At 35.2% G+C, this 27153-nt stretch overlaps 1 protein-coding gene and 1 pseudogene across 15 annotated transcripts in view; one reads left to right on the plus strand and one right to left on the minus strand.

Annotated features, from left to right (window-relative positions):
• Positions 1 to 27153, minus strand: part of RAPGEF6 (Rap guanine nucleotide exchange factor 6) — a 316707-nt gene that overhangs the window by 232960 nt on the left and 56594 nt on the right. For 14 of the 15 annotated variants that reach the window (XR_013166664.1, XR_013166665.1, XR_013166667.1 and 11 more), the window contains one exon: positions 27049 to 27132. Coding sequence is in view for 10 of the 15 variants with exons in the window: in XM_077138332.1 (XP_076994447.1) it covers positions 27049 to 27132 (84 nt within the window). In the remaining 5 variants the exon portion in view is untranslated. Of the gene's footprint in view, positions 1 to 24668; positions 24726 to 27048; positions 27133 to 27153 lie in introns of all 15 variants that reach the window. The other variant, XM_077138338.1, reaches the window with a different exon arrangement.
• Positions 6405 to 7252, plus strand: LOC143664691 (pre-mRNA-splicing factor RBM22 pseudogene; annotated as a pseudogene).

The following is a 27153-nucleotide window of genomic DNA, read 5'->3' on the forward strand; positions in this document are numbered from 1 at the left end:
AAATTGTCTTTAGTTGACCCTAAAAGTGTTATAAAACAAATCTGCATAATTTCAAATTTTGGGCATGTCAAAATGTAGAGAATGAAAGGAAAAACATGCCTATGCAGAGCGACTCCACAATCAAACATGCTATATCATTATTACAACCTCTTGAGTACATATTAGGTAACACATAAAAAAAAAAACACTTTAAAAATTCACATTCAAGTATATACAGAAAATATATAAAGTAAGGCAACTTATTAAACCAAAAAAACCATGGTAGTTTTTTGGAAAAAGCTAAAGGTAGATCAGTACTAAAAGAAAATGAGAGTATTTTTATTGGTCTTGGTCTGGGAAAAAGATTTCTAAGCAAACCATAAAGGAAAATATTGATAAAATTTCATTTTAACAAAATCTACTGAGTTTGAAATTATTTCAAAATAAAAAATTTGAGAAAAAAAATCAACTGAATAAAACAAAGGAAGGAAAAATAGGAAAAATATTTGCTAATTAGATGAGAATCAAAAGTTACTATACTTAATATGCAGAGTACACTTACAAACAATTATAAAACAACCTAAAATACTACAATCAATGAGAATTTAACACCGTGGCCACTTACAAAGTAAATATATAAATAATAAAAATATGGAAAAAACCCAATTGGTAAAAAACCCACTGGTAATGCAAACGAAATATAAAATAACAAAAAATAAACACAGAAGTCATTTATAAAGAAAATTATACAATTTTATTGATGCAGTAGAAATAAGCTTAAATAAAAAAACTGACAAAGCATACAACTTTATGAGGAGGTTCAAGAAATTACAAACGTATCAATTTTCCACAGAGTAAAATAAAAGGGCTCTAAGTATTTGTTTATAACAATTCCTAATCAAAATCCAGATGAAATTACTTATGTGAACATGAAAAATCATTTTTCTTAAGCAGTAGAACTGTATTTTTTTTTTGCTTATATTACTCCAAATAAACACATCATCTAACAGAAAAGTAATTAAAAGAAAATTTGGTTTTCATCCAAGATAGAATAATAGGGACTGAGGTTTACTATTCTATCTAGAAAACAAATAAAAAACTGGAAAGCCAGACAGAATACATAAAATGAGTTTCAAGATCCTGGAAAACGGGTAAGACAGAGCCCTGAAAGAGGAACATAAAAAAACAAAAGGCAACCCCCAACAATACTCCATTATACTATCTACATGCAATGTCTAGGCAGCAGTTTAGAAGTGAGAAGCCTAAAGGAGAATGGCAATCTCACTGAGCTCAAGAGACAGAGATTAGGGGTGGGGCTGAAGGTGATGGAGGACAAGATGGTGAGAATGTACAGAGCAGAGTACCCAAAAGGAGGAAGCTACAGAGAAAGGCAGAGAGGGGAATAGGAAGGGAAAGAGGGAAAGAAGAGGGGAGAAGAGACGGAGAGCATATACCAACTCTGCAGTTCTTCAGAAAGGTTCCCTTGAGTTTTTAGGTGGGTACCGATATGCAAATACATGAGCAAACCAATCTGAACTGAGGAAAAGAACCAGCGGAAAGCAGTAGGGTTAAGAATTCAATGAAAATTAAATTAAATTAAAATTAAAAATAATAAAAAATTAAATGAACTCATAGAGGGAAGGATTATTTCCTAGACCACACAATACATGGGACATTGGGAAGAGTCCTCAGAAATTTATTTCTCCTTAGAAATATGTTAAATTAGATAGCACTGGTCTTGCTCAAAAAAATGTAAAAGACAGGACTCAAAATTACCAAATGGATTCTAGTTAGCTGAACTACATGCCAGAACAAAGTTTAATACTATCAAAAGAAATACAACGTAAGCTGGAATCCAACAACATAAAATTTATAAAGTCTGATGTATGTTTTTTTTAAAAAAAGCAGATTAAACAGGAATGTATGATCCATAACCAAGAGAAAAACTGATGAATAGAAACAGACCCAAGACTGTCAGAAGTGATCAATAGAAAAAGACATTAAAACAGCTAATTATAAATAAGCTCTGTGTGTTCAAAAATGTACAGGCTAAGTATAGAGATGAAAAAAGCAACAGAAGACACAAAAAAATACCTAATGGAATAGTCTTGCATCACATATGCAGACACACAACGCCTGGATTTAGTTACACTGCTTAGTAATGTTAAAATTGGTGAGCCAGCATCAGGCGGTGTCAACTTGATTTACCGATTATGAAGTTACCTCTTAATCTTAGTTTTAGTATCATCTTTTTTTCTTTTCTAAACTATCTACAAAAACATCCACCAATCACAAACAAATTATATAACCCTTTCCTTTTACTTTAAAAACCCTTGCCTGGAATCCCAAAGAGAGGGAGACTATTTGGATTGTTACCTGAATCTATACTGCCCAAATTGCAATTCTAAGACCCAAATAAATGGCTCTGTTACCTTGCAGATTAGAGTATTTCTCAGTTTACATTACAGGGGTTAGAAATGGGATCTGGAGTGAACATCAGCAAGACTTCAGAGATGACACTGGATTTGAACACTGTTCCTGCAGGCACACTTTGTGGTCTGCTGTCTTCCCATATGTGCTGGGTTCCTGTTGATGAGTCCTCTTGGTTCTGAGTCTCCTTTTATTGGCTGAGGTTCTCACATTTTGGGGGACCTCTTTTGGTAAAGGGCATTTTGAACTTTGGTTTTTCCTATTTGGGCTGGTGGCAGAACCTTTGTGTATTTGAACCTTTTTTCTTCTGACTGGGCTAGTATCAGGCACCCTTTGATGTTTGCCCTTTCTAATAAACAAGTAAAACTTCTTTGTCTAATGACTACTTGAATGGAACTTTAAAAACTCCCATGTCCACACTGAGATCTTGCCAGTAGAGGAGTGCCTCTCTAACAATAAACTTCACCTGTGTTCTGGCAGTGATCAAATAATTATTTTGGTGAGCCTAGGATGGCTCTTATTTACTACCAGAGCATCCACTAACTCTTGAAAAGAAACCTCGGCTTCCTAAATCCAAGATTCCTGTGAAAATATAGGGTGATAACAGATGGGCTAGACTGACACAAGGTAACCCACCAAACACAACACAATTTCCATATAACTAGGGTCATCTGGTAGACAAAAGTATTCATTTTTGATCAGCAACTAGATGCAAAGTATCGTTAGAATTATTCATTGAATTACTGAATGAATATAATATAATAAATTCAATGAATTATTCAATAAATTCATTGAATTTATTATTTGGAATATTAACGGTGAAGAAAAACTTACCCTTACCCATTATTTGAGCTCCCAGAACTATAGCTGATTCAAGAAAGGGAGAACAGGTGCTTCAATTGTAGACAATAAGATTGTATATAAAGAAAATCCTATAAATCTGACAAAAAAGCTACCAAATAAAAGTGAATTTAGCAAGAAGGCAAGATATAAGTTTGGCATCCAAAAATTAATGCTTTATTGTACATTACAAAATAAAAACCTAAAAATTTAAATTCCATAAAAACATAATACATAATGCTTAAGAGACACATTTATCAAAATATATACAAGATCCCATACCCTAAAAACTAGAAAAGATTGCTGAAATTAAAGACCTAAATAAAAAAAATTGTATCCTGTTTAAGATTATTAAGATGGCATTTCTCTCCAAACTGTACTCCACAATCAATAGAATCTCAATAAAAAATCCAAAAGGCTGACTTGTAAAAACTGACATAATGATTGCAAAATTTACATGGAAATGAAAAGAACCTATGCCAGTTTGAAAGTATTATGTACCCCAGAAAAACCATGTTTTAATCCTGATCCAGTCTTGTGGGAGCAATCGTTTTGTTAATCCTAATTTAATACTGTAGGTTGAAACTTGATTAGAGTATATCTAGGAGATGTGACTTGCCCAATTGTGGGTATAACCTTTGATTAGGTGGAGATGTGACTTCGCCCATTCCAGGTAGGTCTTGATTAAGATACTAGAGTCTTTAAAAGGGGAAACATTTTTGTTTTATTTTTCTGTTGTCTTTTTATTTCTTTTTCTGAATTGATGCAAATGTTCTAAGAAATGATCATGATGATGAATATGCAACTATGCGATGATATTGTGAATTACTGATTATATATGTAGAGCGGAACGAGCATATGTTAAGGACATTTGCGTTTCTTGTAATTTTTTTTAATTAATAAAAAATTATTTAAAAAAACAAACAAAAAAGGGGGAAACATTTTGGAGAAACACCAGAAAGGATCAAGTGTAGTGAAACAACAGAAGCCTCAGAGCCGACAGAAACTTCACAGTAGAGCTGACACAGATTCAGACATGCGGAGAACAGAGACGTGAATGTTTGGAGATGCTTGGAGCCCAGCAGACACTGCCCCGAGATGTTAACTAAACCAGAACCTGGAAAGAGTCAAGGGAAGCCAAGAAATGAAAGCCAGCCTCAGAGAAGTAAAGGGAGGAACCCCCAAAGGAACAGAGGCTGAAAGCAATGGAGCCCAGGAGCAAGGGACCAGCTGATGCCAGCCACGGGACCACCCAGCTGGCAGGTGTTCCTGACCCATTGGCCTTTCCTGAGTGAAGGTAACTTCTTCTTTATGCCTTAATTTGGACGCTTTCACTTCCTTAGAACTGTAAACTTTTAACTTACTAAAGTCCCCTTTATAAAAGCCGTATCAGTTCTGGTTACTGCATTCTGGCAGCTTGCAAACTAACACAGAACCTAAAACTGCTAGAACAATTTTGAAAAATAAGAACAAAATTGGAGTACATATACCATCAGATTTCAAAACAGACTATATAAAATTGTAGCACTCAAGATGGAATCAGGAAAAGTATCAATTTATAGATTAATGGAACAAGATAAAGAAAACAAAAGGAGATACATATAAATATATTTCAACTGATATTTGAGAAAAGTACCAAGGTACTTCAACAGGGAAAAGATCATCTTTTTACAAATGGTGCTGGAAGAATAAGATGTCCATACAGAAAAAATCCTGAACTTTCATTATAATGTAACAGCACAGACAAAAATTAACTAGAAAGGAGTCAGAGATAAAAATGAAAGAAAACCATAAAAATTCCCCATGCAATAGGATTTTTGTACATACCTTATGTCAGGGTTAAGAAATTCCTTCCATTCTACTTGTCTAGATTGTTCAAAGATTATTTTCAGGCATGGATTTTGGATTTGTCAAATGCTTTTTGGCATGTGTTTATTGAAAGAATCATGTGGTTTTCTGTTCCTTATTTTATTAATATATTGTATTGATTTATAGATGTTACACCAACCTTGCATTTCTGTGATAACACCAAATTGTTCACGGTGTGTAATATTTTTAACATATTCCTGGATTTCATTTGTTGCTATTTTGTTAACAATTTCTACATGTACATACTTATGAAGGATAACAGTGTGCAACTTTGTTGTGGTATCTTTGTATTTCTTTGGTATTGGGGTAATACTGGCCTCACAGAATATGTTGGAAAGTGTTTCCTCTTCCCATATTTTCCAAAAAAGTTGCATAGGATCTCTAATAATGCTTCCTTAAATATTTGAAAAAATTCTTCAGTAACACCATCTGGGCCTAGGCTTCTCTTTGTGGGAATACATTTAACTAGTAATTTGATTACTTTTTTTTTGTATACTATATGGCAGGGTCACAATTCATTAGTTTTTCATGTGAGTATTCTGTTATTGCAGTACCATTTGGTGAATTTTTTATTATTGTTTTGCTTGTTTGTTTTTGGCATGGACCAGGAATAGAACCCGGGTTACTTTACTTTTTATAAGTATATTCAAAGTTTCTATTTGTTTTGATACAATTTTGGTAATGAAAGATTTCACCCACTTTGATGATAAAGTTCACAAAATTCCCTTTTAACTCTTGAATGATTTTTAATTGTGGCAGCATACATTAACATAAAACTTGCCATTTTAACCATGTACAACTCAGTGGCACTACTTACATTCACAAGGCTATGCTGCCACTACCACCATCCATTCCCGAAATGTTTTCATCAGCTCATACAGCAATAACTCCCCCTCCACTGCAGGATAGGTAGTGATGGCCCCTCTGTCATGCATGACTTCAGTAATTAGGGTCTTCTCTATTTTATCATGGGCAGTCTAACTCAGGGTGTATCAATTTTGATATCTTTCTCAAAGACCCAACCTTTTGTTTCAAAGATTTAACAGCTGTTTTTCTGTTTTCTAATTGATGCTTCCTTCTACTTTCTTTGGGTTTGCTTTACTCTTCTTATTCTTTTTTTTTTTTCAAACAAAATGGGCATTTTATCACTTTTGAAGCCAGGAGTTTATCATCCTGAATATTCTGTTTTAGATTAATTTTTAAAATGAGTTGCATTTCAGCCTGATGGTATTGTGGCATCCTCTCTCCCAACTAGAAAGGCACCGCTGCCTCCAGACGCTCTCCAGATGGCGACCTCTCTGAGATCCAATACCTATAACAGGCAGAACCAGGAGGATACCAACTTCCCCATACTGTGCCAGACGTGTCTTGGAGAACACCCGTATATCCAAATGACCAAAGGAAAGTATGGGAAGGAATGCAAAATCTGTGCCAGGCCATTCACAGTGTTTTGCTGGTGCCCTGGGGTACGCATGCATTTTAATACCTAAGTCTGCCAAACCTGCAGCAAATTGAAGACCGTCTGCCAGACATGCCTCTTGGACCTAGAATATGGCCTACTCATCTGGGCTCAGGATGTGGGACTGTCTTTTAAGGATGATATGCCAAAGGCAGATGTCAACAAAGAGTACTACGCACAGAATGTGGAGAGAGAGATTTCTCACTCTGATGGAATACCATTAGTTGGTATGCTGGGGAAAGCCACATCCACCAGTGACATGCTACTCAAACTGGCCCAGACCACACCCTACTATAAATGGAGTTGACCCCACATTTGCTTCTTCTGGGTGAAAGGAGAATGTAAGAGAGAAGTACTCATACAGACATGAGAAGCCTACAGATCCAGATGACCCCCTTGCTGATCAGAATATAAAAGATGGATATTATGGAATCAATTATCATGTGGCAGATAAGATTCTAAAGTGGGCTTCAACAACGCCTCGTCCGGACCCACCAGAGGACAAGACCATCACCACACTATATGTTGGTGGTCTGGGAGATACCATTACTGAGACGTCATTTCTACCAGTTTTGAGAGATTCGGATAATAACTATTGTGCAGAGACAGCAGTGTGTTTTTTATCCAGTTTGCCACACAAGGCAAGCTGCAGAAGTGGCTGCCCCCAAAAATCTTTTTTTTTTTTTTTCATTAATTAAAGAAAAAAAAGAAATTAACACAACATTTAGAAATCATTCCATTCTACATATGCAATCAGTAATTCTTAACATCATCACATAGATGTCTGATCATCATTTCTTAGTACATTTGCATCGATTTAGGAAAAGAACTAGCACCTTATTCTTAAGGTGGAAACTTACATGACTGACTTGAAACCGTTATTCTATTCTCATAAAGAAGCTGTAAATTTAATACTATAACTTTCCCTGTATGTATTGCCTTAGTTGCATCCTATAAATTTTTGTTTGTTCATTTTCATTCAGTTAAAAAATTTTCTCATTTCCCCTGATCCACTGGCTATTTGGAAGTATATTAAATTTCCACATTTCTTTCTGGTACTCATTTATAATTTAATTCCACTTTGGTCATACTTTGATTGATTTCAATTCTAATAAACGTATTGAGACTTATTTTATGGCCTATAATACGCTCCGCCCTGAAGAATAACCCATATACCTTGGGGAAAAAAAAAGAATCAGATCAAATTGGCTAATAATGTTTTTATTTGATATTTTAAAATGATATTTTAAATTTGATGACATTTTATATTTACTAATCTTCAGTTTGCTGGTTCTACTGAGTATTTTAAGTAGGCTTTTGGAATCTTCAAATACAATTGTTGAATTTCTATTTCTCCTTTCTACTGTGTCAGTTTTTACACTTCATGTACTTTAGGGCTCTGTTATTAAGGATGCATACAATAAGAATGATTATGTGCTTCTAATGTACTGACACTCAACACTGTGAAATTTCCCTCTTGGTCTCTGTTAACAGTTCCTGTATTGAAGTCTATTATGACTGATATTGATAAGGCCACACCCGTTCTCTTATGACAACAACTTACCTGATGAATCTGTACTCTTACACTTTTAACATAGTAATGCTTTGAAGCTAAAATGTGTCTCTTGCAGAGAGCATATATATGGAACTCAGATGGCCAGAGAATCTGATAAACTCTGCTTTTTTATTATAATGTTTAGACAACGGACATTCAGTGCAATTACTGACATGGCCAAACTGTGCCTGCCATTTTGCTATTTGTTTTTTAGATATCTCATCTTTTTTGGTCCTCTTTTCCTGAAGTCATTTCTATTAAACAAATATATCTTAACGTATACCATTTGAAATCCTTTATTGATTTTAAAATGGGTTTTTTTTTTGTTTTTATTTTAGTGGTTGACCTAGAAATTATAACAGGTATCAGGAAATAGGCAAGGCTGTCTGCTCTCACAACCATCAACCAACAGTGTGCTGGAGACACTGGCTAGTACAGTATGGTTAAAAAAAAAAAGAAAGGGAGACTGGAAAGTAAGAGCATAGACCATCTTTATTCATAGCACACTGATTCTCTATGTAAAAACATTAGGAATTTACAAACTACTAGAACTAATAAAAGAGTGAATCAAGGTTACAGGATATAAGATCAACACAGAAAAACAAATTGTATTTCTATCTGCTAGCAACTAATAAAAAGAAAATAAAATTAAGAAAACAATTCTATTCAAAATAACATCAAAAAGAATAAAATATTCAGGAACAATTTAACAACTGAAATATAAGACTTATACACTGAAACATACAATATATTACTGATAGAAATTAAAGAAGATCTAAATATTTGGAGAAACTATCTATGTTCAATCAAGTTCTTGAATTCATATGGAAATGAAAAAGAAAAAGAAAAACACCCTAAAATATCCAAAGACATTCTAAACATGAAGAAAAAAATTATAAGACTTACTTCTTATAATTTTGTTCCTTTTTTATTATAATAGTATCAAGAAATGCTATTAAGAAAAGGAAAAGACAAGCCACAGACTGAAAGAAAGCATTTGCAAATCATATATATGATAAAGAACTTCAAAACAAAACATACAAAGAACTCTTACAACTCAATAATAAGAAAAACAACCCAATTAAAAACTGGAGAAAAAAAAATCTGAATATACCTTTCACCAAAGAGACAAGAGTAAATAAAAGCTGGCCCTTTCCTAAAATGCTAAACATATGTTTATTATATGTCACAGTAATTCTACTACTAGGTATACATAATGAGAGATGAAAACACATGTTCAAGTAAATACCCATATGCTAATCTTGATAGCAGGATCATTTATAACAGGTACAAAATGAAAACAATCAAAATTTTCATCATCTGATGAAAAGACAAACTGTGGTATCTCCATACAGTAGAATATAATCCAGTAATAAAAAAACATGTTTCAACATAGATGAACTTTAAAATCACTACGCTAAGTAGCAGAAGCCAAATCCAAAAGACTATCTTTATATACTTGGAAGAAGCAGATCTAGAAGGCAGAGCAGATTAACTGAAAAGGTCATGAGGGAACTTCTTTGGGTGATGGAAACCTACTGAGACTGGAATATGGTACACTGGTCTATATATTAACTAAAAATTATTGGACTGTAAATTAATAAAGAGTGAACAATATAGTATGCAAATTATACTTTAATAAAGCTATTTATAAAATTACCTACAAAAACAAAAGAAAATCCTTATGAGGTGCCAACATGGCAGAGGAACTCCAGGGTTCCATTCTCCCACAGAATTCTCTCCCTGTGAAGTAAAGTCCAGGACCAGATAGCTTCATAGTGAATTTTACCAAATATTCCAAGAAGAATTAACAAATAATCCTGCTCAGTATTCCAAAAACCTGAAGAGGAAACACTTTCTAATTCATTCTTATCAGACCAACATCATAATAATAACAAAACCAGAAAAAGATGTCCCAAGAAAATAAAATTACAAACATTCCTTATGGCTAAAGATACAAAATTCCTGAACAAAATGCTAGCAAACCAAATCCAATAGCACATTAAGAAGAAACACCAATACCAAGTGGGATTTATACTAGAAATGCAAAGGTGGTTCCAGATATGAAAATCAATCAAACAGACAATATTAAAAGAATGAAGGTAAAACCACACAAATGATCTCACTTGAATCAAAAAAGGCTTTTAACAAAATCCTGCACCCTTTCTTTAAACCCTTTCTGGTTTAAAAAAAAAACCTCAGAAAAATAGGAATAAGAGAACTTTTCAGCATGATGAAAGGCATAATATAGAAAAAGCCTACAACTAACATCATACTCAATGGCAAAAGACAGAAAGCTTTTACCCTAAGAACAGGAATGGGAAAAGGATGCTCTGTCACCAGAGTTGCTTGACACTGTACTGGAAGTTCTAGACAGAGCAATTAGGCAAGAAAAGGAAGTAACAGGCATTCAATTGGAAAGGAATAAATAAAATTATCTCTCTTTGTAATGACATAATTCCATATATAGAAAATCCCAAAGAATCTATAAAAAGATACTAGGGCTAAGAAAATCAGTCAAGTGGTGGGAAACAAATCAATAAGCAAAATTTAGCGGTGTTTCTATATCCTAGTAATGAACCATCTGAAAAGAAAATAATCCCATTTACAAAAGTAACTAAAAATAAAATCTAGGAATAAGTCTAAGCAACAACATAAAGGATTTCTACATGGAAAACTACAAAATGTGGCTGAAAGGTGTTTTTAAAAAGACCTAAATAATTGGAAAGACATTCATGTTCATGGATTATAAGGCTTAAATTGTCAAGATGATAATACTGCCCAAAGTGATTTACAGATTCAATACAATCCCAATCAAAATTTTAACAACCTTCTTCACAGAAACAGAAAAGCAAATGACCAAATTCAAATATCAGGGCAAGGGGACCTAAATATGCAAAACATTCTTGAAAAAGAACAAAGCTGTAGGACTCATACTTTCCGATGTTAAAGTTTATTACAATGCAAGGGTAATCAAAACAGTATGGTATAGACAAAAAGACAATCATACAGACCAATGGGACTGAACTGAGAATTCAGAAAACAACTTTCATATTTACATCCGAGAGATTTTTGACAAGGGGCTAAGAGAACTCTTAGGAGAGAATAGTCTCGTCAACAAATGGTGCTGAGAAAACCAGAAGTCCATGTGCAAAAGAACGAAGGTGGACCCCTACCTCACACCATATAAAAAATGTACTCAAAATGGATCACCAATCTAAATATAAACGCTAAAATTATAAAACTCTTAGGAAAAATATAGGGCCATATCTTTAGGACTTTGAATCAGGCAAAAGATTCTTAGACTTCAAACCAAAAGCACAAGCAACAAAATAAAAAACTGATAAACTGGACCTCAGTAAAAGTAAAAACTTTCAATCATTAAAGAACATTATTTAAAAAGTGAAAAGACAACTTACAGAATTGAAGAAAATATTTGGAAACCATTTATCAGATAAGGGTTTGATCTCCAGAATATATAAAGAACTCCTACAACTCAACAACAAAGACAAACAACCCAAAAGACTTACATGTACAATTTTTCAAAGGAAATAAACAAATGGTAAGGAGATACACAAATGGTCAAAGAGTACAAGGAAAGATGCTCAACATCATCAGCCATTAAGGAAATATAAATCAAAGCTATAATGATATGCAACTTCATGCTCATCAGAATGGCTGTAATTAAACAAATGGAAAAGAACAAGTGTGGGTAAGGATTCAGAGAAACAGGAACATTCATTTATGCTGGTGGGGATTTAAGATAATACAGCCACTGTAGAAACAGTCTAGCAGCTTTTCAGAAAGTTATGTATAGAAATACTATCATATATGGCCTGGAAACCCCACTTCTAGGTATATAACCTGTCATGGTCAGGTTTATATGTCAACTTGGCCAGGTGGTGGTGCCCATTTGTCTGGTGGGGCAAGTGTTGCTATGAGGTCATTTCATAGAATTAAATCATGAGTACAGCCGCTGCATTCACAACTGATCGCATTTGTAATCAGCCAAGGGGAGTACCTTCTGCAACGAGTGACATTTAATCTAATCATTGGACGGCTTTTAAGGAGGATTCAAAAGACATACTCTTCCTGCTTCAGCCAGTGAGCCTCTCCCGTGGAGTCCATCCAGACCCTTCATTGGAGTAGTCAGCTTCACAGCCTTCCCTATAGATTTTGGACTCTATATTCCCACGGTTATGTGAGACACTTTTTCTAAATTTTGTATCTACAGATATTTCCTGCTGATTCCATTTCTCTAGAGAACCCTAGCTAACACATAACTCAAAAAATTCAAAGCAGGATTGGACAGATATTTGAACACAAATGTTCATAGCAGCATTATCCAAGAGCCAAAAAGCAGAAGCAACAGAAGCATCCATTAACAGATGTATGAGTAAACAAATGTGGCATATACATATAGATTATTCAACCTTAAAATAAATGAAATTCTGATATATGCTACAATGTGGACAAACCTTGAAGACATCATGTTGAGTGCAGTAAACCAGACACAAGAGAACACATTTTTTACATAAAAGAACAAGAAAATGCAAGTTTGCTGAGACAGAAAGTAGCTAACTGGTTGCCAGGGGCAGGCATGGGGGTGGGGAATGGAGATTAATGCTTAACAGAGAGTTTCTGTTGGGTGATGGAAAATTTTGGTAATGGGTAGCAGTGATGGCAGCACAAAAATGTAAATGTAGTTAATACCACTGAATTGTATACTCTAAAGTGGTTAAAAATGGGGAATTTCATGTTGTATATATGTTATTGCAAATATTTTTTTTAAAGATAATTCTAAGAACTTGGGGTAGGCAAAGATATCTTCAGACACTAAAGATAAGAAATTCGGACACTAGAAATAAAAAAATAAATTCATCATGTCACCTTCATCAAAAGTAAAGATGTCTGTTCTTTAAAAGTTACCATTATAAAATGGAAAAGCAAGACTGAGTCTGGGGAAAATATTTCTAATACATATACCATGCAAAGAACTTCTAGACAGAATATATAAAGAATTCATATAACAAAAATAGATAACCTCATAAATATGGACAAAAGAATTGAACTCTGACAGTTCATAAAAGAAAATACAATCAATGGCCAACAAGCACATGAAAAATGCTAAATATCATTAATCGTCATAGAAATACAAATTAATATTTCAATGAGATATCATTATATATATACTTCAGAATAGTTAGAATGAAAAAAACCTAACCATATGAAATGCTGAAGAGGATGCTACTCAAATGGACTTCTCATACACTGCTGACAGGAATGTAAAATAGTACACTCTCTCAGCAAAACATATGGCAGTTTAAAAAAAAAACATTAAACAAACATATACCTAGCATATAACACAGCCTTCTACTCATAAGTATTCTCAGGAAAAGAAAATTATATGTCCAAACAAAGACTTACACATTCACAGCTGCTGTATTTGTAATAGTCAAAAACCCTAAACAACTTCATTGTTTATCTGTAAGTGAAGGGATAAACACATAGTGGTGTATCTACACAATAAAAAAACTACTTAGCAATTTAAAAACTGAATTACTGATATACACAGTAACATGAATGTATCCTAAAAGCCCTGTGCTAAGTGAAAAATGAAGATACAGAAAAATGCATTAAATTATTCCTTTATATAAAACAGTGAGAAATATATAATCTATATGATAGAAAACAGAATAGTGGTTCCCTGAGGATGAGAGCGCAGGAAAGTATGAATTACAAAGGGGCAATAAGATAAAGGGCTACAAAAAAACCCCAGTGCTAAGATTATATTTAATGGCGAAAAACCAAATGATGAACAAGCAAAGGATTCCACTCTCACTGTGTCTCTTCAACACTATACTGAAGTTTACAGCCAGTGCAATAAAAGCAAGAGAAGAAATAAAAAGCATTCAGATTGAAAACAAAGAAACAAACTGTCTTTATTCAGACAAGACAAGATCATTTACAAAGAAAATCCTAAAGAATCCATAAAACGACCATCAGAACTAACACATGAATTTAGTAAGGTTGGAGGGTGTAAGATCAATATAAGCAACACCCCTACGCTGAAAACCAAAAAACATTACTGAGAAATTAAAGACCTAAATAAGTAATGTACCTCAAGAATCAACTCTTATGACATCAATTCCCCCCAAAGTTGAATACTGATTCATTGAAATTCCAATCAAAATCTCAGCAAGTCTTTTTTTATATTAACAAAATGCATAAGGACATACAAAGAACCTATAATAATGAAAACAATTCTGACAAAGTTAAAGAACCTTTACGACATGATTTACTGATCTAATTTATAAAGTTACAATATTCAGGGCAATGACTGGCATCATAATAGAAAAATAGATCAAGGAGTCAAAATAATTGAGAAACAGACCCACACATATATGGTCAATTAAATTCCACCATGACTGAATAAGGAATTAAAAGAACCTGACAAAAACAAACACATGAAAAGATGTTCACCATAATTAGTCTTTGTGGAAATGCAAATTTAAACCACAGATGCCACCACATACCTGAAAGATGTCTAACTTAAAAAAGACTGATTATCCCAAGGGCTGGTAAGGATGCAATGTGGAGCAAATGGAACTCTCCTAATACTGCTGGTGGGATATAAAATGGCATAACTTGGACTTCCGGAGAAGATGGCGGCTTAGTAAGACGCGCGGGTCTTAGTTCCTCCTTCAGAAAAGCAACTAAAGAAACAGAAACAATACGAAACAGCTCCCGGAGTCACGACAGAGACCAAAAAGACAGCGTACCCCATTCTGGAACGGCTGAACGGGCTGGGAGAATCCGCTGCGGTGAGATACCCGAGGGGCGCGCATTTTCCCGGCTGGGGCGGCTGGCGACTGGGGTCCCCTCCACGCACGTGGCTCCCCGGTCTGACTGGGAACGTTGGATAGCGGGGCCCTCCCGTCACGCTTGGCGTCTGGGGCCAGCTGGGCAATTTGGACCGGCACTCCCCCAAGCCACGGCGGCCAGCGATCCCCGCCTCCACGCGCGGTTTCCCAGGCCGACTGCCCCACAGACAGACGAGCGCCACGAGCGCCACCTACTGGGCAGGAAAAGAAAAACAGAGCCCAGAGATTTCACAGAAAAACCTTTCAACCAGCTGGGTCCCACACCCAGGGAAATCTGATCAAATGCCCAGACACCAGCAGAAAATAATGGATGACGCTCAGAAAATTGAAGATATGGCCCAGTCAAAGGAACAAACCAATAGTTCAAATGAGATACAGGAGCTGAGACAACTAATGCTGAATATACGAACAGAAATGGAAAAACTCTTCAAAAACCAAATCAATAAATTGAGGGAGGACATGAAGAAGACATGGGCTGAACAAAAAGAAGAAATAGAAAATCTGAAAAAACAAATCACAGAACTTATGGGAGTGAAGGACAAAGAAGAAAAAATGGAAAAAACAATGGATACCTACAATGGTAGATCTAAAGAGACAGAAGCTACAATTAGTGAACTGGAGGATGGAACATCTGAATTCCAAAAAGAAACAGAAACTATAGGGAAAAGAATGGAAAAACTTGAGCAGGGGATCAGGGAACTGAATTACAATATGAAGCGCACAAATATACGTGTTATGGGTGTCCCAGAAGGAGAAGAGAAGGGAAAAGGAGGAGAAAAACTAATGGAAGAAATTATCACTGAAAATTTCCCAACTCTTATGAGAGACCTAAATTTACAGATCCAAGAAGTGCAGCGCACCCCAAAGAGAATAGACCCAAATAGGCGTTCTCCAAGACATTTACTAGTTAGAATGTCAGAGGTCAAAGAGAAAGAGGGGATTTTGAAAGCAGCAAGAGAAAAACAATCCGTCACATACAAGGGAAACCCAATAAGACTATGTGTAGATTTCTCAGCAGAAACCATGGAAGCTAGAAGACAGTGGGATGATATATTTAAATTACTAAAAGAGAAAAACTGCCAACCAAGACTCCTATATCCAGCAAAATTGTCCTTCAAAAATGAAGGAGAAATTAAAACATTTATAGACAAAAAGTCACTGAGACAATTTGTGACCAAGAGACCAGCTCTGCAAGAAATACTAAAGGGAGCACTAGAGTCAGATACGAAAAGACAGAAGAGAGAGGTATGGAGTAAAGCATAGAAAGAAGGAAAATCAGATATGATATATATAATACAAAAGCCAAAATGGTAGAGGAAAATATTATCCAAACAGTAATAACACTAAAAGTTAATGGACTGAATTTCCCAATCAAAAGACATAGAATGGCAGAATGGATTACGACCCAGCAATACCACTGCTAGGTATCTACTCAAAGGACTTAAGGGCAAAGACACAGACGGACATTTGCACACCAGTGTTTAGAGCAGCATTATCTACAATTGCAAAGAGATGGAAACAGCCAAAATGTCCATCAACAGACGAGTGGCTAAACAAACTGTGGCGTATACCTACGATGGAATATTATGCAGCTTTAAGACAGACTAAACTTATGAAGCATGTAATAACATGGATGGACCTAGAGAACATTATGCTGAGTGACTCTAGCCAAAAACTAAAGGACAAATACTGTAGGGTCCCACTGATGTGAACCGACATTCGAGAATCAGCTTGGAATATATCATTGGTAACAGAGACCAGCAGGAGTTAGAAACAGGGTAAGATAACGGGTAACTGGAGCTGAAGGGATACAGACTGTGCAACAGGACTAGATACAAAAACTCAAAAATGGACAGCACAATAATACCTAAGTGTAATGTAACTAGGTTGGAACACTGAATGAAGCTGCACCTGAAATATGGTTTTTTGTTTGTTTGTTTGTGTGTTTGTATCTTTTGTTTTTGTTTTTTTCTTTTTCCTTTTTATATATATATTTTTTATTAGTATTATTATTTTAATTCTCTTCTCTATATTAACATTCTATATCTTTTTCTGCTGTTTTGCTAGTTCTTTTCCTAAATTGATGCAAATGTACTAAGAAATGATGATCATACATCTATGTATGATTACTGAGTGCATGTGTAGAATGGAATGATTTCTAAACGCTGTGTTAATTTCTTTTCTTTTTTTTGATTAATAAAAAAAATTTTTAAAAAAAGTACTTTTTTAAAGAAAAGATACACACACACACACACAAAAAAAGTTGAAGATGGCCAAAGGCTTCAACAAAAAAATGGAAAAGAGCAGCAGCTGAGCTTGGGTTAAGAAATTCAACACATGCATTTTACAGAAATGTCAGACTATAACAAGCACCACTGGAGGATCAACAAGAACATTTTTTTGAAGATTTCAAACAAGCTCTACTTTCAGTATAACTGTACCTAACCTGAAGTGTTTATAATCAGCTCACCGCAACACCTATTGGTTACAGACTTGAGTTTATTGTTCGGACCATGTTAATAGCGCTATTTTTTCTTTTTGACTTTAACATTGTCATAAATTTGTGCATGTACTTTGCCTTTTTATTAAACTTATTCTGAGTGAACTGTGACTCTTTAGTAGTGCCAGGACGAAACTGTACAGTAACAGCAGCAGGGATCTTGCTCTTTCTATTTTGTCTGAAATAGGAGCCAAGAAGTTTCAGTCTGCTGTGAGGTTAGCATTGCCAGGATGAGTCTCCTACAAAAATAATTTCATTTTTTTTTTCAGTATTTGGTAGTGAAAGATATTGATGCATTAATGATGATAGATTTCTGGTTTAATATAAATTAAGGATGCTTTCTACTCATGCATGACCTCTGGCAGATTAGTAAATTTTGACAATTGTCTAAATATGTAATGTTAAGCTTAGGTTTATAAAAAGTAAAGCTGGTAAAAAAAAAAATGGCATAACTTTGGAAAAGAGTGCATTTTCTCAAAAAGCTGACCTATCACATAAACATTCCATTCCTAGCTATTGATTCAAAACAAATAAAAGTATGCACATAGAGTCTTAGGACCCAGCCATCCTGGGTCATATTTACTCAAAAGAAGGGTCATATTTACTCAAAAGAAATGAAAGCATTTAAAGATGTGTACAGAAAACTCACAGAAACATTTCTAGTAGTCAAAAACTGGAAATCTCCTGTTTTAGTTTGTTAAAGCTGCTGGAATGCAATACACCAGCATTGGATTGGCTTTTAATAGGGGATTTATTTAGTTCTAAGTTTATAGTTCTTCAGAGGAAAGGCATCTGGCTTTCCTTTGGCTTTCCCTGTCACATGGGAAGACACACAGTGATGTGTCCCTCCTGCCTTCTGGGTTCAAACGGCTTTCCTGGAGTGACTTCTTCCTGCATCTCCAAACGTCTGGGTCTGAGCTATGAGTACTGAGGTGACCTCTTCCTTTCACGCCTCCAGCTAATTAAATTAAACATCACTCATTGTGGAAGACACACCCCTTAGCCACTTGCACATACAATCAGCCACAGATGAGTTTCACATGCTGATGATTTAAATCCCTAGCAACAAAACAACAGGGCATCATCAATCCCAGGCCAAGTTGACACCTGAACCTAACTACCACACCTCCCAAATGTACACCAGCAGTTGAAGGCTACACAAATTGTAGTATATCTATACAAAAGGATACTGCAATAAAAAAGAAGAAATTACTGACATACCTATTAACATGGATGAACCTCAAAATAATTATACAGCATGAAAGATGTTAGACAAAAAATAGGGCTCATATTATACACCTCCATTTATATAAAAATTCCAAAAAATGTAAGGTAACAGTGACAAAATCATCTGTGGTTGCCTAGGGACTAAGGAAGGAAGCAGGAAGGACAAGAAGGAAGATGTCATGGTCAGGTTCATGTGTCAACTTGGCCAGGTGGTGGTACCTGTTTGTCTGGTTGGGCAAGTGCTGGCCTGTCTTTTGCTATGAGGACATTTCACAGAATTAAATCATGAGCAGGTCAGTAACATCCACAGCTGATTCCATTCGTAATCAGCCAAGGGACATGTCTTCTGAAATGAGTGATGCTCAGTCTAATCACAGGAAGCCTTTTAAGGAGGATTCAGAAGAAACAGGTTCTCTTCCTGCTTCGGCCAGCCAGCTTCTCCTGTGGAGTTCATCAGACCCTCCATCGGAACTGTCAGCTTCACAACCTACCCTACAGATTTTGGACTCTATGTTCCCATGGTTACATGAGACACTTTTATAAATTTTATATTTACAAATATTTCCTGTTGATTCTGTTTCTCTAGAGAACCCTAACTAATACAGCTGGATAGGCTAAATTAATGGCAGACAAAACAGACTTCAAGCAAAAACTGTTAAAAGAGATTCAGAGAGGGCAGAGAACAACACAGCCACAAGAAGCACAGTCTGCCAGCCAGCGACCTTTGGAGATGAAGAAGGAAAATGCCTCCCAGGGAGTTTCATGAAACAGGAAGCCAGGAGAAGCTAGCAGATGACGCCATGTTTGCCATGTGCCCTTCTAGATGAGAGAGGGACCCTGACCGCGTTCACCATGTGTCTTTCCAGGTGAGAAAGAAACTCTGACTGTGTTCACCATGTGCCCTTCTCAGATGAGAGAGAAATCCTGAACTTCATTGGCCTTCTTGAACCAAGGTATCTTCACTGGATGCCTTAGATTGGACATTTCTATAGACTTGTTTTAATTGGGATATTTTCTTGGCCTTAGAACTGTAAACTAGTAATTTATTAAATTCCCCTTTTTAAAAGCCATTCTGTTTTTGGTATATTGCATTCCGGCAGCTAGCAAACTAGAACAGAAGGCTTACAAAGGGCCATCAGAAAATGCTCGGGGATGATGCATATCTTCATTATTTTTGTGGTTGTGATGGTTTTATGGATACATACATAAACAAAACTTATCAAACTGTCCACTCTGAATATGTGCAGTTTAGTGTATGTCAATTATTCCTCATTTAAGCTGCTAAAAAAAAGAATTAAGAAAACAATAAAGCAAGCCAAATAAATGGATAAAATGTTCACAATACATATACATGACATATTAAAGATCACTACAAAACAATAACAAAAAGATAAACAACCCAACTTAAAAGCCGGCAAAAGAAAAAGATACTTCACAAAAGAAAATAGAGGAAGCAATGGCCAATATACCCAATGACAAGTGCTCAACATCATTATTCATCAGGAAAATGAAAATTAAAACTACTTTACACTAACTGGAAGACCTAAACCTAAAAGACTGAGAATACCACATGTCAGTGAGCATGTAGAACTACAAACTAGAACTCTTACACATAGCTAGTGGTAGTCTAAAATGGTACAACCACTGTAAAACTCCATTTGGCACTTCCTCATAAAGTTAAAACATATACTTCCTCCATGATGCAGTAATTTCACTCATAGGTAGTTACCAACAGAAATAAAAACATGTATTTATAAGACTTGTTTCTAATAGGTTTATTTATAATAGTCAAGAAAGGGGAAAAATACATCTATCAACAAGTGAACAGATCAACAAATAGTAGTATATCCAAATAATTATAGAAACAAACTAGTGATATCCAAAACATGGGTAAACTGCAAAAAAATCACGCCAGGTGAAAGAAGTCAGACAGAAGAACATTTACTCTGTGATTTCATTTATATGAATTCAAGAACTGACAATATTAACCTATTGTATTAGAGAGCAAAATAAATTGGCAAAGGGGTGAGAAAATTGGTAAAAGGCCAGAGAGAACCTTCACAGGTCAAGCAAAATTTCTACATCTTGTGAGGTTTTATTACACAGTATATACATTTATCAAGACTCATCAAGTGTTACACTCAAAATATTTTTCATGGTATATAAATTTTATCTTGAGTTTTTAAAAGGTGTTGAAAAAAATTCCAATTAAGATCTAAATATTGTCTATTGTTTTTTAAACCAAAATTGATGAAATGATTCTAAAATTTACAAGATGAAAAGGGCAAAGAATAACCAAGATCATTAGTAACAACAGAGTGACAAGATTTCTATTAAACATCAATACTCGTTATAAATACTATTGTAGTATTCAACAGGGACAGACAGAAAATGCGATGGAATGGAGTAAGAGCCCAGAAACAGGCACAAACATCTATTTATTTCATTTGTGAAAAAGATGGCACTGCGTGAGAGAGGAGCCCTTAGACCATACTTCGAAACTAATTCCAGGTAGGCTGTAAATATAAAGGAAAAAAGAAAACAAGAAAGATTCTAGAAAATAATAAAGGAAAATATCTTCATGACCTCAGAGTAAAGAATTATTTCTTAGGTAAAGAGGACATAAAGGAAATGACTGATGAATTGTTCTACCTTAGAATTAAGAATCTCTGTTCATCCAAAGATGTTACTAAGAGAGTAAATAAGACAAACCACAGAGTGAGGAAAATATATTTGAAACAAAAATAACCAAGCAAGGGTTCTTACTCAGAATATACAAAGACTTTCTATATCACAATAACAAAAACAACATATTAAAAAATGGCAAGAGATCCACAGAAACACTTTATAAAACAGGTTACCAGAAAGCAGTAAATGCAAATTAAAACTCGTGAGATCACAACATACTCACCTGCATGATTAAAATTAAACACACACAAAAAAATGATAAAAATAAAAAGACTGACAATACTAGGTGTTGATAAGGATATGCAACAATACAAGTCCCATAAACAGCTGGAAGTGTAAATTGGTACACCCATTCTGTAGCACAGCTTACAATCAAAACTGAGTAAAGGCACATCTTATGTGTCAACAATTATCTCTTAGGTTAGTCAATAAAAATGCATACACATACCCACCTAATGTACTAAAATGTTTACAGCTGCTTTACTTATAGCATCTTTCAACTATGCAAACAATGAAACACCACAGCAATGAGAAGGAACCGGTGTAAATAAATGAAATATTATGAATGAATTTCATAAGTCATACACAAAATAATACAATATTGTGATTGTATTATAGAGTATTGTATGGTTTCATTCACATAAAGTTCAAAAGTAAGGGAAACCAAACTACAGTGTTTAGGTACAGGTATCCAGGGTGCAAGAGTGATTAAAGTTTAGGAAAATGGTCATCTTTAGGGGGAAGAGAAGTGATTTGACAAAAGATATGCAGATTGCTTCTAAGGAATGACTGTAGTCAATTGATTCCACAAATGTTCAATTCATAATAACTCATTAACATGCATATTTATGTTACCTGCACTTTTCTCCATATACATTTATAATAAAAGAAAGTTAAAACCACAGAACATAGAGGATATCCACTATTTCTTTTTAGGTAAAACTAAGAATATGTATCTGTGTTTGCTCACATATGTATAAAAAACACTGGAAAGACACGCAAGATATTAATAAGTGATTATCTATGCAGATGGTTGAATAATATGGATGAAAATAAAATAGATATTTTTAAAAACACAACTTGTCATATTTTGATTTCTGAATGGTATGAATTTGTTACTTCACCATAACTAATTTTAAAAATTTTCTCTTTTAGTAGACTGACAATGCTATTTACCAATCACCTTTTCCAACTCTAACAACCAGCACAGTACCTGACACATGGCAGAGCACAACAAATATTTCCCAAATCATTCACACAAAATAAATGTTTTCTAAATCAATCAATGAAATGCCTCAGTGCTTGAGATAATCCAGCTTGAATGCCTGTTCCCTCCTTATTTGCCTGGCTAATCCTACTTATCTTCAGAACTCATTTCCAGAACTGCCTCCCCAAGGAAGTTTCCTTTGCATGCCACATAACCTTGGGACCGATTTGCAGGCTTTGTAGGGGCTCAACTGCTTATGCTACTGCTAAGTATCTAATCTGCCAACAGTAGAGATGAACAATGAGTCACCTCATATGGTACCATTCCTTGGGAGAACAGTCAACCACCTGGAGACAGTTTCATTACAATGGACCTCTTCTATCATGGAGGGGGCAGACATCTGTCCTCATCGGGAAATACGTTCCTGGCCTTTAATGTTTCTGCTAGTACCAATATTCATGAGCTCACAAAATACCTTATCTACAGTTTGGCACTCAGGACAGACTTGTTTTTGATTGAGGAACTCATTTTACAGTTATAGAAGTACAGCAATGATTTTGTTCTTACACAACAGCCAGAATATGTGAGTCTTATCAAGATTCAGGAGTCAGAGTCACTCTCCTCACTATTAAATCTAATAACCTATTCGTAGAATTTCTGCTTTCCTCCAAATAACTTTGAGCTCTTCTGGTTTGAAGGTCTCAGTGCCCAAAAGAGAACTGCCACTAACAGGAGAGACAACAATGGCTTCAATGAATCAGAGACCGTGAACTGGCCATTTTGGACTCATGCCACTGAACCAATAGACAGGAAAAGGAGCTAATCTATTGGGTAGAAAAACTGATCCCAATCACCAAGGGAAAATTAGGTTACTGTACATAATGGGAACCAGGAGAATTCTGTTTGGAGCCAGAGGATTTCTGGGGGGATACTATTTTCTTGGGTTGTACTTCCATGCCCACTAGTAAAGATTAACAGAAAACTAAAATAACTAAAAAAATGGCTGGACCATTGATGACTCAAACCCTTCAGAAACAAAGGTTTACTATCAGGTAAAGAACCCAGAATAGGTGAAGTTCTGACTGTGGGCAAGAGAAGTAAAAGGGTTAGTGAAAAGAGGAAGCCAGAGATCAACTACGGCCTTGTGACCAGTTACAGAACAAGGACAATACTAGCTTTTCATACTTTCTCTTGGCTTAATGTATATATGTGTGTTATAAACCATTTTCTTCTCTCCCCTCTTCATTTTCATTTTATATGCAACTTGTCTGATGTGAATTCTACAATTAAGTCTTTAGTGAACAGAATATTTTCAGGCAGTATAAGGGAATTTAAGGAGTAATTAATAGAGCCAGCAAAAATACAACTGCTGGACAGTGTAAGAACTTTACTTGCATAAAGGACAGCCATGTCTTGTTAGGTGGAAACAAATTCGTTTAATTGGTAGATGGAAGTTCTAATGTATTTACCAGCATGCATATGGGAAGCTCAACAGCTAGGTGAGTAGACTGTGCCAGTTATTTATTGTATCCCAATCTATTGGCTTTCAGTTTCAAATCTATCCTTCATTGCTCTACTTTGTGATAAGGTGGCTGAATTCTGTAAATGCTATTCCTTGCCAACTGGCACAATGCAAATGCTTTATCTTATTAGCAGAGAGTGCTAGAAGGACACTGCAGGAGAAAAGTCTTTTTGCTCCCTGTCACGGATTTCCTGTCCCTACCTACAAGTCTCATCCCCCCTGCATTCCGGCAAATGGTTGCCTGCTTGCAGTTCTAACCAGCAGTTCCATCCCTGGCAACCTCAGCAGGATGACTGTCGACCAGATCTGGCCCAGGTCAACCCAGTGAACATCACCATCTACTGGGCTACAACTAAACATCTCCCACAAAATCTGAACGCCAGTCTTGGAGATGGGTCCCCTCTTTCAAGTTTGTTTCTTCCTTGGATACTTTCCCTATGAGGGTATTATTAAGAGATTTCCTTTCTCCCTTCTGAGTAGCGAATCCTCTGAAATAGTTAATACTTACTCAAATTAAACTATCTCTGCTCAAATTATTGTGTGGTTTCTGTCTCCTGACTGGCTCCTAAGTGATAAAGGAAATAACAAATATCTTAAAATTCAGACAAATTGGCTACATTTCTACAAATCAGAATAGCACTATTACTCCCTTCTCCTATACTAGAGGATAATATTTTTTTGGCATCATAATGATCGTACCTCACCGATACTATTTTGATGTAATAATAACACAACCCAATACTTGGATGGTTACTATATGCTAAGTATTATTCTAGGTATTTGCATGGACATATTTAATCTTAATCACCCTAAAACAATCTATTACAAATATTTTTCAAGCAAAAAACACAAATCCCAGACCCTCCGATTGTTCTTTAAACAAACATCAAATAAATAAAGATTAAATAAATAAAAAAAATAAAGATTAAATAAAAATATTTAAATAAAGATTAAAAAATTCATATTTGCTGTAAAGTTCATGGTTACATTTAATACATAACATGATTTCTGTTTTTTTAATAACATACATTTCCTTCTACCTAATTTCCATCTACCCAATTTATTTTACCCTTTGCCCTCACCATTATTTATTTATTTTTTTACCCATATGTTTTTACTCATCTCCTGACACTTAAATTGAATAATTATTCCATCAAAGTAATTCAGCTGCAACTGGAAGTCTTACTTCAAAAGAACTCTCTTCTCTACATTATAGGAAAAGTCACTGAAAAAATGATATTTTATATTACCAGAGCAGAGAATTAGATGCTTAAGAATCTTCTTAGAAATTGCTAAAAGACCAAATCCTCCAAGAATACCACATTTGCCCTCTTTCCAACCACCCTTTCCTTCTTATACCTAATAATTCAGTAATTATGACAACCAGTAATAGGAATGAATAAAAAAACAATCAGATATGATATGGCCTATTTTTCAAAACTCCATTTTTGTGTGAGACCAAAGGAAGAGATGTTTACTTGGTACAAAATTCATATTTTTGGTACTGCATTATTTCTTTTAACTAACGGTCCATTTACCCAAACACCACAATTACACGAAATCTTGAATACGTTGTGAGATCTTGTTGGTTTGTAGTATGATGCCCTGATATATCACTGAGTAATATGGGCAGAGAATACAAAAGTATTTGCAAAGTTCCCTTGAGGAACTGGGAGAAAGGAGGAAATATTCAAGTTCCCCATCTGGGGAATTTCTGATATTCTCATAAGCAGTGGGGACAACCAATTCAACAGGCTGAGCCCTCGATCTTGGGGCTCACCCCTGTGAAGCTTTCTCCTGCAAAGGAGAAGTTAAGCCTAATTATAAGTATGCCTAAGAGTCATCCCCAGAGAACTTTTCTTGTTCAGATGTGGCCTCTCTCTCTAAGCCAACTGAGCAGGTGAATTCAGTGCCCTCCCCATATGTGGGACATGACTACCAGCAGCATAAATCTCCCTAGCAAAGTGGGACATGACTCTCAAGTGATCAGCTGGGACATGGCATCATAGGATTGAGACAGTCTTCTTGACAAAAGGTAGAGAGAAATGAGACAAAATAAATCTCCATTGGCTGAGAGATTTCCAACAGAGTTAAATCTGTTGGAATTATTTAACAGATAATTAAATTAAGAATTAATTTTAATTAATTTATGGTGCACTGGAGAGGCTGGAGGGAAGTACCTGAAACTGCTGAGCTGTGTTCCAGTAGCCTTGATACTTGAAAATGATTGTATAAAGATAGAACTTTTACAATGTGACTGTGTGATTGGGAAAACCTTGTGTCTGATGCTCCTTTTATCTAGGATATTGACAGATGAATTAAAAAAAAAAAGACAAAAAAATAAATAAATAATGGGGGGGAATAAAGGGTAAAAAAAAAAAAATTGGGTGGACCACAATACTACTGGTCAATAGTGGGTGGGCTAAGGGATATGGGATGTATGGGTTTTCTCTTTTTTCCTTTTGCTGGAGTGATGCAAATGTTCTAAAAATGATCACGGTAAGGAATATACAAGCATATGATGATACTGTGAGCTGCAGATTGTATACTTGGATGGATTGTATGTGCGTGAACATATCTCAATAAAAATATTTTCAAAAAAAGCAACAGGTATACAAGATCAAATCTCACACAAAAAAATAAGAATCAGGGGTTAAGATATTATGACATAGTATAAATTAAAAGATTACACCTTTAGAAATATGAAATATTAGTTGATTGCTGCCAAGTATTTCACATGGTACCAATAAACAATGACAATTATATAATGTATAACATCTACTGGGAGGAAAAAAAATACGCTGCATAAAACAGTTTAGTTTAAGAGATAAATAGCTGTAATGCTAGTTTTGTCAGCTATAAGAACTATACAATGAATGTAAACGTACCTGCAGGGAGGCAAGACCATGGAGTCTTTCATAAGCACAGATCCAGAGAGCAGAATATACCAACATCTGGCAATAGTTTCTGAGCTGTTTAAATAAGTAAATGGA

The sequence above is a fragment of the Tamandua tetradactyla genome, chromosome 20 (genome assembly GCF_023851605.1).
Source record: "Tamandua tetradactyla isolate mTamTet1 chromosome 20, mTamTet1.pri, whole genome shotgun sequence".
NCBI lineage: Eukaryota > Metazoa > Chordata > Mammalia > Pilosa > Myrmecophagidae > Tamandua > Tamandua tetradactyla.